Below are 12993 nucleotides of genomic sequence, written 5' to 3' on the forward strand. Positions count from 1 at the left end.
CCTTTGGTTCACAGGCCCATGCTCAATCCACTGAGCTACACCAGCCAGGGTCCACCCCTATATTTTAAGTAAAGCCTTTCTTATACCAAATGTTAATGTAATTCAGAACAAAGGGAACTGTGGAGCATAAAAGTAGTTATTCTGGGTGAGTCATCTGAAAGAGGCTGGAAGTTTCTCTTTGCCTGACCTCCAGAGGGAGATGAATCAGAAGAAAATAACAGTAGGGTATAGCAGAAGAAGGTTCACCAACAAGAAGAAGAAAGCTGTAAGCGTCCCTAGCCATTCACCTTTACCGTGGAGAGGGTTCTGCAGCCATGCCACTTACTTCCCAGCCCACAGCCCAGAGATCATTGAATCAAACAGAAGTGGCAAAAGCTCCTTTGAACACTGGTGATGATAACCCACCTCCTGTTTTGCATCATTTCCCAGTGCCCTATAATCTTCTAGTCCTGAGCATTTCTCATGAGTTCTAAATCAAATATTAGTGAGAGGGCCAGGAAGTGAGAACCCCAAGGCCTTCACATTGACCTTGATCTCTTTCCTGGAATATAGGCATTTTATGCTCAACATATGCTTTTCCAACTTCATTTTCCCCACCTGTGCAAATGGGACTGAAGCACAGTGAGCTTTGAGATCATTGTGCTGTATAGCTACAGAGATTGAGTAAAAGTTGTTTGAGTGGTTGCTCAGGAACTGATGAAACTTAACCCAATTATTAAAAGGCTGAGTGGAAGATGAAAAGGGAGAGAAGTAAGGAAGGCTGCCTCATTTATGGCTGGGTAATTCAGTTCTCCATTTTCTCCGCACCAAAGAAAGAGCACTGAAGCATAGACACTCCAAAAACAATTTCTTACCTAACCATACCTGTCTTCTGAGTGTAGCCTTATTCATACATTTTGCACAGCAATATATATAGACAATCACATGCTCAGCTAAATATATGGCATGCTCATTCATACAATGGACCAGTTTTACATGTACTGTTTGATAAAGTCTTCCCCACCACCAACTCAGATTTTTCTGTTCTTGACCCTTCGGCCACCACCTAAACTGAAATCCCTCAGACTATGTTCAGACCAAGGCTGAATGATAGAAACTGAGGGAGGGAGATAGCACAGAAGAGAAAATAGAAACACGTGGAAGAGGGGATAATGAGTCAAAGAGAGACAAGACAATTTGTTCAATATCACAGTAACAGCTACAGTTGGTGCTGAGATGGGAAAATAAGCATCCTGGTCCAGGGTTCCTTCCCTTCTTCCTGCCTCTCTCTCTGGGTATGGATAGCTGATGCAAAGGATTTCAAAGATATTGCAGCTTAAGGTAAAGAACACAAATGGGCTATCTCCAGAGGGTCCAGTTCGTTAACTATGTCTGTTGCAACTAGCAACCAGAACGCCATCACATTCCATTATATTAGAAACCAGTGTGAAATCTCCCTCTCTCTCTCCCCCTGCTCTTTTCTACTCTCTCTTATGTCAATTTCTTATTCTTTCTTATCTTTTCATCCTCATCTCCCCTCCCTCTAATGTCCCCTTCTTAAGTTTTCTATTAATCTCCCCTCTTTTTCAAATTCTCAATCACTGGCTGTCTAGTGGATTCAAGAAAAAATGAGAAGGCACATATAGGTGAGGGAAGATGAGGGGATATAGAGAGTATGGGTAATGGACAAAGAGATGGGGTGGATATGTGTGGAAGCTCAGTACTGTCATTTGACCAGTTAGTCTCTATATTTGCTTACAGTGAATAATTTTGTTCCCAATGATTAAAATTCACTTTTTACCCCCTCTTTCTTTCATGTACTTTGATTTCTATAAGAAAATACACTTTATATGCAATCATCTCTCAATAGCCTTATCACATTACATATTATGGCCAAATCAGCCTAACACCTACCACTGACCAATTCTGCATGACCTCACCTGTTTCTACCAGCATCCATACCAGACACCTAAGGCAAGCAAGGCATCTAGTACTGACATGAGAAACAAACAAACAAAAAAAAAAACCAAACATGAGCCTAGTGATGTTATGGCTATAGCAAGCTACATGAAATTCAGCCCCTCACTATGTGTTTTGCTGTTCCTGGTTAAAACCCAGGTTCTGAGCCTCATCTATGAGTAACCATAGGTTCAATGACTTGAAAAACTCATCCAAAATCTCCTTATTTTCCCTATCTTCCCCTCAGTTCTGATTTTCCATCTTGAAATGTAACCACATTTGAGTATTCCATCCAATATGCCTGAACTTTATTATTACATTACCCTTATTCTGTCATACAGGCAAATGATTCAGAGGAGAATAACAAAGTATAGGCAGAAGATGGTTCACAGGCAAAAAGAAGAAAGCTTTAAATGTCTCTAGCCTCTCACCTTCACCATGGAGAGGATTCTATAACCATGACATCATTGAATTAGACACAAATGCTAAGGACTCTCTTGAACCCTCAAAGTGAAAACTTCACCTCCTGCCTTGAATCATTTCCTAGTGTTCTATAATCTTCTCATTGTGGATGTTTTTTCATGAAGCCTAATTCTAATATTTCCTGCTACCATTTCAATTTCAGCCACAGCATGAGAATAAATCCCAATGGCTTGATCTCTCAGGGTTTTCCATATCTAAGAGCAAGGCAGTGAGGTCTTCTATACCCACCCAAACTTGACCTGGCTATGGAATTCACAAACCACAGCCATCAGAACCCAAACTCTTTCCTGCTGATGGGAATTCCTGGCCTGGAGAAATCCCACTTTTGGATTGCGTTTCCCTTCTGTTCCATGTATACCCTGGCAGTGCTCGGCAACACGGTGGTGCTACTGGTGGTGCATTCAGAGCCTGTGCTGCACCAGCCCATGTATCTGTTCCTATGCATGCTATCCATCATTGACCTGGTGCTCTGTACTTCTATGGTGCCCAAGCTCCTCGCACTCTTTTGGGCAAATGCTGCTGAGATCGCCTTTGAAGCCTGTGCTGCTCAGATGTTTTTTATCCATGGTTTCTCAGCTGTAGAATCTGGTATACTGCTAGCAATGGCCTTTGACCGCTACTTGGCCATCTGCTGGCCACTGCGTTATGGGTCATTGCTGCCTCTAGAAGCTGTGGGCAAGCTGGGGGCTGCTGCTGTGTTTCGTGGCTTGGGGCTCATGACCCCACTCACCTGCTTACTGGCAAGGTTGAGCTACTGTAGTCGAATGGTTGCCCACTCCTACTGTGAGCACATGGCTGTGGTGAAGCTGGCTTGTGGGGGCACACAGCCAAACAACATCTATGGCATCACCGCCGCCACACTGGTGGTGGGCACTGACTCCATCTGCATTGCTATCTCCTATGCACTCATCTTCCAGGCTGTATTAAGTCTCTCCTCTAAGGAAGCAAGGGCTAAGACCTTTGGTACCTGTGGCTCCCACCTGGGTGTCATCCTTCTCTTCTATACACCGGGACTCTTCTCATTCTACACACAGCGCTTTGGCCAGAATGTGCCCCGGCACATCCACATCCTCCTGGCTGATCTCTACCTTGTTGTACCACCCATGCTCAACCCCATCATCTATGGCATGAAGACCAAGCAGATCCGGGACGGGGCTTTCCGACTACTGAAGAGGGGCCCTTCTCAGTCGTAAACTCTTCAACCCCAGCCCAGAAATCTATCCTCTTCCCTTAGCCTTTGGGAAAGATATATAAGGTATCAGTGGCTACCAGCATGGTGGAAAGAAAGAAACTCCCATTCAGTGATATTCTTATCTGATAAGGAGGTTTAACACAAATCTGAGGGGGTAAGAGCCACCAGATGTTTCCCACTTGTGATATAGATATTGTTACAAAGCTCTGGGAGGCCCTGTCTAATGGGAAACATGGTTACCAAGCTCATGCTGGCCTCCCAGGGAACCCTGCTCTGCTGTTCTGACCTGGTTCCTACCTTCCAGAAGACCTTGATAAAATGAGAAATATATGACTACTGGTCTGACAAGGAAAAATAACTATCACCCACAGTCAGGTGTTTTTACCCTGATAGGGATACATGGATACCTTCCTTAGTAAGCTTTAAGCCTGACAGGAGAAATGAGAGAGAGAAAGAGACAGAGACAGAGACAGACAGAGACAGAGACAGAGACAGAGACAGAGGAGAGAAAGAGAGAGAAAATTTGAGAAGCAAGGAGATTGTTGGGGGAGATAAACAAGAGGATGTGACTGCTGGTTGACTGTTGAGCTGGACCCAGGCAATGTAAGGCTCCACACCTCTTCCCCTATCCATGGAATGTACACTCTGCCTACTGTCCCCACAGTGGAAGCTGTTCCAAGAACATGGTCTTGAGAAAGTAATGCATTATCGAGGCTGTCCAGACTGAATATATGACTGAACCCAGTTAAGGTCTCTATATGAGATTCTGTTGGATGAGTGCAGAGAACTATTCATCTTGCAATTGCCCAAGACAAGAACTGTGTGTAAGTTCCCTTGCCTATTAAACTGCTACCTACCCAACTGGAGTGGTCTGCCTCTTTCTTTGGTCTCTCCCTGCCCTCTGTGTACAGGGGCCACTTTGTAAACTAACAGTGACAGAGTCAGAGCACTTAGCAATGGGCTATGGGGACAAATAAATAAACAAAGAATCATGGGCAAGCTGTATCTATTGTATAGAGGAATAAGCAAATATATTACTAAAATCTAGGGATATGGCCCTGATTAGGTCACACATCCCTCTCTTAACATGACTGCTCATTATCAATCAAAGTTTATTTACATGTAAGGAGAAAGCAGCCAGCCCAAATTAACCAATATGATTAGGGTAAACACAGGAACCATGGGTGCTGAGAAAGAGTACCTCCTGTCTGGAGATGCCCACCCTCTGAGAAAAAAACATTTTTTAATGAGGTATAACTTACCTAAAATAAAATGCATATATTAAGTACATAGTTTTATGATCTCTAAAGATATATACATTATTATAACCACCATCTTAATTAAGATACAGATTATTTTCATAATCCCAGAAAGTTTCCATGTGTTCCTTCCAAGTAATGCCCTTGCACTCCCCATTTTTGTCTTTATTTATCCAAATTTTCATACAGTATTTCTTTTTAGCATTCTTGCAGTGCATGTTTGTTACTAAGAAATTCTCTCAGCTTTTTTATGAAATGCCCTTATTTATTTTTTATAATTTTTTTTGCCAACTATAGAATTCTAGATTGACAGGTTTATTCTTCCTTCTAGTACTTTAAACATTTTGTTCCTTTGTTTTTTATCTCATTTTTTATAATGAAAGTCAGTCATCATTTTTATCCTTGCTCCCATATGTGTAATTTTTGAACTGGCTTCTGTTACATTTTTTCTCTTTATATTTGATTTTCATCAGTTTGATGTTTCAGTGTAATTTTCTTTGTATTCCTTTTGTTTGGGACTCACTGAATTTCCTGGGTCAGTGGGTTAATTTTATAATTTTGCAACTAAATTTAGAAAATGTTTTCCATTAGTTCACCAATTTTTGTGTTGAATTCCTTTTCCTCTCCTTCTGGGACTTTAAATACATATATGTCGGACTCCTTAGACACACAATAAATGTTACTCAGTTCATATATTTTAACTCTTCTCTCTGTTTGATTAACTTGGTCTTCAAGTTCACTGATCTTTTATTTTGCATTGTCCAATCTGATGTTATTTCCAACTATGATATTTTTTTACTTCGTGTATATTTACAGGCCTAGAATTTTTATTTGATTTTTTAAATATATTTCTAACTTTCTCCTTAAATCCCCAAATAATCTACCCATTTATCCTTTTCTGGTAGATTATTCAAACTATTTTTATAAATAACATGTTTGTCAGCTATTTCTAAAATGTGGGTTATCAGAAGTCTTTCTTTGTCACTTTTCTCTGATTATGCTTTTGTAGTATATATAGTAATTTTTCAATATATACTAGACATTCTAAATGATGCTTTGAAAAATATGATGATTCTCTTACCTTTTTTTGAAGACTTTTTCATTTTTATCTAGCATTCATAGTTAACATTGATGGGTCTGTGAAATCTTGATCCTATGAGGTTTAACTTCAGGCTCTATTAAGACTTTATTATTTCATTTTACTCTTATTCTGAAATCATAGCCCTTAGTACTCAGAAGTACTATTAAGGCACAGCCTTTCTGAAGTTTTAATCAAAAACTGAGATGTTACCAATTCCTCCCAATTTAGTGAAACTTAAATGTCAAACTCTGTCTTCCTAACACCAGGAAATTGCTGATATCAGAGATGCTACTCTAAATAAAGTTACTGTTCAGTGACTTTCTCAGATGCAGTCTCTGACCTTTTGATTCAGGACAAGTTGCACCTTGTGGCCAGGATCACTGCACTCTCTCCTCCTTTCATTCTGGTCCAGCTGATCCATTATAACATGTTCTGTTCTGTTGTCTTGTCTTCTCCTCAGGCCCACCTGTTCTCACCTGAGGGTCAGTTTTAGGACCCCTTGGGGTTTTTTGGTCCTTTTTGACATCTGCTCTTTAAGCATTCTCACAGAAGGATTAGGGGCCTAAACCTTTCTCAGGATACCACTTTTCTCTGTTTTGTAACTCCAATAGACCTGGGACCAACATTATTTCCTATTGAAAAGAGCGATTAGGTGGGCTTAAACAAGTTATTGCTATTAATCAATTCTTTGAAGTAATGGGTAGCAATGAGTAAAATGGCTGCCTGGGCCATCTGAAAAATCAGAAAATAGATACTAGATATCTTGGTGGCTGGAATCAGAAGAATGTCCTTGTGAAGTAGGTTAAGACAACCTTCAGTTTTGCCAAGAGATGGAGACAGTTTCCAAAGTCGTAAGAGTAATATACAGAGCCTGACCCACCCCAGAATACAAGGTCAGAAGAGGAAAAGACAGCAAAGAAGGGAATGAATTGATGAAGTAAAAAATATTTGTGTAGGAATTTTATTAAATTTTATTATGTTGATACAATGTTTGTCAGCTATAGTTCAAAGATCTCTGTATTTCTCTGTGGGTGAAATATAAGAAATATACCATATTTATATATTCTATAATTTTCTTTGCATGTAAGTTATTCTCTCTAGAGCCAAGTACTGTATTTCTCCACTAACACAGTTCTAAGATATAACCTGGTTCGGAAGCAATGGAGAGCAATGAGTGGATCTCGAAGGAAACATGAAAGTTCCTGCAAAGTACCTGCTTGGGGTCAGGCAAAGAGAAACTATTCTCTTCTGGCAAGGTAAGGAAGGTGCTTCAGCCAGCCTGAAAAATTCAGAAGATATTGAAGGTCCAGTAGTTCAGGCACATTCACCAAAATGCTTCATTTCTTTCTCTTAAGGCCCCACACTTTTTCTATTAGGGAATTTCCTAATTCCCAATTAGGGAATTGACGTAGATGACCTATTTATCCTGAATTGATTCAGTGTTCTTTATATTTCTGCCACTCTGGACTTGATTTTCAGCAGTCTGTCCTCTGGCTACAGGAATTTAGTGTCTCCTTTAAAGCTACCATAGAAGACCCCTGTCTTTTGCATCATGTTTTAAGTTAGTGAAGTTAGTTGGATGGCACAGACCTATCATTTTATTTTTGCAAGCTCCCAGTGCCATCAAAAATCAATCAACCCACACCACAATCCTTAAAATTACCATGTCCTCATGCCAATAAAGCACTCCAGCCTCTCTCTATCCAAGCATTTCCTTTTGTCTTTACCTCATTCCAACTAATAATGCAAAATTTTTAGTAAATGTACCTCACTGTAAGACATGTGTTATTAACACCTTATTAACCATCAACAATGTGATCCCTGATATTTTCAGACTCATATACAATCAACTGACATAATACTACCCTGAGAATTTACTTTTAAGGGTCATTCCTTTTATCAACTGTCTTAGGTTGAGTTTTCTTTAAAAATGAGGGTAAAACTACACATGCACACACTATATTGGAGAGTGTACTATCTTGTCAGGAATGAAGGGTGGAAAAGGAGTGAGGCAAGAAAGGAGTGCATCACTCAGCTGCCACCAACCTTGCCATGAACTGATTGCTCAGTATCCTGGGAGATACTGGGAGACTCAGCCCTGGGATGTCTTCCAAAGGGCTCTATTGAACGAACGGTTCATTTCCACACAGACCATAATGGGAGGGGTGGGGAGAAAGATAATTTATCTGATTACTCCTTACCTTCCATTGGTTAAAGTCATACTATAGTGAGTTAATTCCCTTGTACTTCCAGGTTGCAAATGTGTAAATGCCTAAGCAGGTTCCATGACATTTCAATCTTCAGAAGCAACAGGGAAGCCTCAGCCAGACCCAAAAGGCATGCAATAATTCCAGCAAAAACATGAGGTGCTGTGACGTCAGGATGTGTTAGGAACATGAGAGACTGGGAGCAGCAGGCCCTGCAGCTTGGGACAAATGGGAATAGCAGCGACAGGAGCAACTTGGCTCTGCAACCTCAAGAACAGCACAAGCAACTCTCAGGACCCTCTGGCTGCCTGACCATACAGCCATCAGGGCAAATACACAGATCCAGGCTGAACAAACTGAATTTGGTACAGTGAGGGAACAGTTAAGGAGTCTGAGAATGAAAGACCCAGAGAGATATTGGGGAAAAGCAAGAGAGTGTATCGTGGAGGAAAAGTGACAAAGTATTACAATGTGAAGAGAGTGACCAATTGCTTCAAAGGCTGCCAATAGGCCAATGGATAAAATATCAACAAGTGGAATTGGAACTCTGACAAAAGCCATTTCAGCATAGTGATGAAAGACAAAAACCTGATTGGTATGAACACAAGAGAAATCAAGGGAACAACAAGTGGAATGAGTTTTGTTGTAGGTGAGCAGAAACATGGGATAGCAGGAGGAGGATCAGGGCTGAAAGATCAATTGGAGGCTCTGCCTCTGACTGGCTGTGTGCACCACACCTTCTCCTTTATGGACTGAAGATGAAGCTGGTGCTAATTACAGAGTATGATCCTGCCTGATGGCAAGGGGACAGACTAAATGTTGTCATGCATTTCTGATTATATTTTAGGTTTTGTATGTTAGTATATTCACTCTTACAGTACTGGTTGGATTATATATTAGGAATCTGCTGTTTCCTAATTCTAGCCACAATAAATCAAGCCTTTTGGAGGTATAATTGTGTGTGTTACACTAATGAGAGGCAAAGATGACCAAAGCAGTGCCCTCTAGACACAAAAGCTCAAGTATGCATTGCTGCAAATCTACTTTCACTGAAATGTACTTTCAGAAGAGGGTTCACCTTTTCTGAAAAAATGTCAAGTAGACAATACCAACAAAAAAGGGACCTGTAAAACTATAGTCACCACCTACAAAAGTTTCCTCCTACCTTTTTAGTATTTGTGTGTGTGTGTGTGTGTGTGCATGTGTAAGAGAGAGAGAGAGAGAAGGACACAATGTTAGGTCTGCATCTTAGCAAAATGTTTATTATAAAATACAATATTTTTTACTACAGGCACTATGTGATAGAGTAGCTCTTATCTCCAAAGTCATCAAGTTGTATACATTAAGTATGTACAGCTTTTTGTGTGTCAATCATACCTCATGATTTTTTTAAAATAAGGGATCAATTTTAAAAACTATCCTGAGGAAGAAAGAAAAATAATAAATAACTGAAAGGTGAGAGCTATTAATGCTGCAGGAATTCCTTTCATTATCTTATGCATGGGAATGGCTCACTCATCAAGTGCTAAGTATTGACATCAGAATAAATGTATGAATATTAATATTTACATCTTTACAGGTCCTGCCTGACAGAGTTGTCAGTTTTAGAAACACAGAAACTTAGTCTACCCTTGGTGAGATGTTTTCTTAAAAGACAAAATCAAGAAATCTGCCACTAAATGTGGGCTTCTGCCTCATATAGACTCAAGCAACCTCAGAATGTGGATCTAACCATATTACAAATACTTGATCACAAGAAAATATAAACTCTCAGTGCTCTAGTCATAATAGAAACATTGTTTATTTATTCATTCACTCAAGAGCCTTTTAAGTCTTTATACATCAAGGTTTGAGGAGTACTTGGAATCAGACTGGAATTTGAAAACTACACTACATTTCTGATGTTTGAAAATTGCTGCTTTTTCTTGGCACAGTTCTAAAAACAGAACAAAACAACAGAAACTAGCAGCATTTCTTAATACAAGGATAAAAGCAAGACAACTCCCCAGCAAGGCCCACTACATGATAGTGAGGTCCAGGAAGGTAGTCAATGCTCTTCTTTTCGAGTCCTCTCTCCCTTTCACGCTCTTTCCTTTTTCAGATATGCCATTGACCTCCATGTCTCTCCTATCTCCCTCAAATTATCCTCTTACACTGCCCATGGGAGGATATGGAAAGAATTCGGGAGGATATCTCTTAAATGGCCATTTTCCTTATGTTGCTCTAATCTACAAAAATTTACAACATGGATAATTTTGCATTAATCATAATTTTACATTACTCTGAGTAAATTCATAGCAATTTCACATTAAGTCAATCTCTGTAGACTTCTCCCCTCTATAAAAGGCAAAAAATAGCTCTTTACAGAGGGTTAGTAGGAAACTATTTGCCCATGGCCAGTCCAAGTGCAATGTACATTAATCTGCTTGGGAAGACTTGGCTTTGAAGAATTTGAGACATACATTCTGGTTTCTATAAGCCTTTTCTCCATCCTCCATCTCCTCCTCCTCCTCTTATCTAAAACCACCCCCTACCAATTTTTTGAAAGCTAGCAGTCAGGACTAGCATAAGAATCTGCACAAACTTTTTACTTGACATAAAACTGTATGAGATTAGTCAACCACTCATTGTCCAGTCACTAAGGACCCCATCCAGCTCTAGGGTATCACAGATTTAGAGCATGTGCTCCAGTTAACAGAGGACTATACTCGTACATCTTTTATATCAGATTTAGACCACCCCTTTAGAACCTAGAGACCTACAGAGGTTAATTATGAATTAATAAGCCCAAGGATTATTGAGCAGTGTGATCTTGCACAAATATTCTCCATTTGCAACAAACCAACCAGCATTTGCCATTTCCCTCCAAGAATCAGAGCTACCTGATATTAATACCTAATGCAAAGCTACCTAATACATAATAATAATAATAATAAATGCTCTCATCTGTTGAGCTCAATAAAAATTATACAATTAATTGCAGTTACCATTTGCCAGGAGTTTAGTCTTTCCTTTATTCATTAATTTACTTTTATATATAAAGGCCATGTGCAAAGTGCTAAGGTTAAACAAGTCAGCAAAAGCAGTGCCTACATGGTGTCTGCAGTGAATAAGGAAGACAGGATTCATGTAATAACCACCCAAACACACCTGAAACTTGTTCTCTGCTGCTGGATTCAGTGCTCTATGTTCATTATGTAGCTGAATCTTTACAACATCTCTGCAAGGTAGGTATTGTTCCCACTTTATAAAGTTGAGGAAATGGAGGTTCAGAAAAGATGAAATAACTAATTTAAGGTCATGCAGCTGGTATAGGCCAGAGGTCAGATTTTGCTTAACTCAGCTTTTCTACATGAGTCGGTGACAATCTGATTAACCTAAAGATTAAGAGAAGGAGCTTTAGATTCATGTCCATGACTTTTAAAAAATCTAAATGCCACTGGATATCATACCCTGATCATCTTTTAACTGGTTGAACTGGTAGCAAAGCTTTTTGGAGACCATCTCAGGACTCTCCCTTGAGTTAGGCTCAGGTACTAGTTACTGGGTCTGTGGAGCAGAGAAAGGCATTATGGGAAGTGCTGAGGTGCCTGCACCCTGAAGGTAAAGTTGTAGAAACACAGACCCTGGATCCTTTCCCCTTGACTTCTTGACATCAGTGTAGCTATGGAACGACTAACAATAAGGTGGTGGGGGTTATAGGTGGGAGAAGGCTCCAAGTTCAGAGCTGCTCTTGAGAAAAGGGAAAAACAACAAAGCCAAAGGACCCCCACAAACATGTACTGGGTGTCTAATATCCAAGCTTATCTGCTAACCCTCTAAAGAAGAATTGCCTGCCTCAGGGCTTATATGCAGTTTGTTTGTTTGTTTGTTTGTTTGTTTGTTTTTAGCTGCCCAAGACTACTTGTGGTCCTGAATATCATCATGTCCCTCAGCGAGATGTACATGCTGGCTCCCTGATCAGAATATTTTTATTACTGGGGTGATGCATGAAGTGGATGGAGGGACCTGGATAAGACAGTCATTGTTTCAGTCCAAGCTTTATTGTCCTGAGGCGGAAACGTCAAATAGCACATGCTGTCATTTCTAATAACCTCCTCTTCAAAGTGGCTGGTCAAATCAGATTTACTGAAACTTTCGTTTGGCTACTATTAGACCTACTATTCTAAAATAGTAACTCTGAACTCATCATCTGTTGACCTTGTTTCCTGGGCTCCATGGGCAGGATCTGTGAGCTTCAGGCCCACAGAGTTGGCAATGGCCTCTTTCTAGTTACTAAGACATGGGGTCCTGAGTTATTGGGATCCATGCTACAGTGGGTAATGTAAATAAATCTAACAGGGAAAACAACCTATTAGGGATATTACCAGGAATATCCCTATTCCAATTCTTCAAGAAATGTTATGGTTTTTTAGGATTGAGCAGGCCAAGGGCAATGCTATTGATGAAGTAAGACACCCTTCAGTTTCTGGGTAAAATTTCCCCTAGAAATTTGGAAGTAGCTTTGGAAAACAATTGACAAAAAAAACTTAGTTCCTCTCTGAGCTGAACCCTTAGAAATAGTCTTCTTGACCATATAAATCACACCTTGTCACCAAAATCTCTGATCCAACCACACCTCATTCCACTGAAGTTTACCAACTGCCCACTATCCCCACAGACCTCAAACACTCAGATCTCCCAGGCCTCTCCCTCCCTGGGCATCAGCTGTCAAGAATTTTTCCCCCTTCATCTTCTCTACTCATTTATTTAAAAATATATGTTGAGCACCTAGTTTATGGTAGGTGTCATTCTTGGAGCTGGGGATATAGCAGTGAACAAAATAGTTCCTGA

At 40.1% G+C, this 12993-nt stretch overlaps 1 protein-coding gene across 1 annotated transcript; it reads left to right on the forward strand.

The window, feature by feature from the left end:
• Window positions 1-2666: 2666 nt before the first annotated feature.
• Window positions 2667-3614, forward strand: LOC123805636 (putative olfactory receptor 52P1). Its single transcript, XM_045818327.1, has one exon. The coding sequence runs from the start codon at window positions 2667-2669 to the stop codon at window positions 3612-3614; it is 948 nt and encodes a 315-aa protein (XP_045674283.1).
• The last annotated feature ends 9379 nt before the right edge of the window (window positions 3615-12993 follow it).

This window comes from Phyllostomus hastatus, unplaced genomic scaffold, assembly GCF_019186645.2.
Source record: "Phyllostomus hastatus isolate PE091 unplaced genomic scaffold, TTU_PhHast_1.1 phas_scaffold_317, whole genome shotgun sequence".
Lineage (NCBI taxonomy): Eukaryota > Metazoa > Chordata > Mammalia > Chiroptera > Phyllostomidae > Phyllostomus > Phyllostomus hastatus.

What these genes read in the sequence shown, in the direction of transcription:
- LOC123805636 (XM_045818327.1), top strand. Translation starts at nt 2,667, where the DNA reads ATGGAATTCACAAACCACAGCCATCAGAACCCAAACTCTTTCCTGCTG.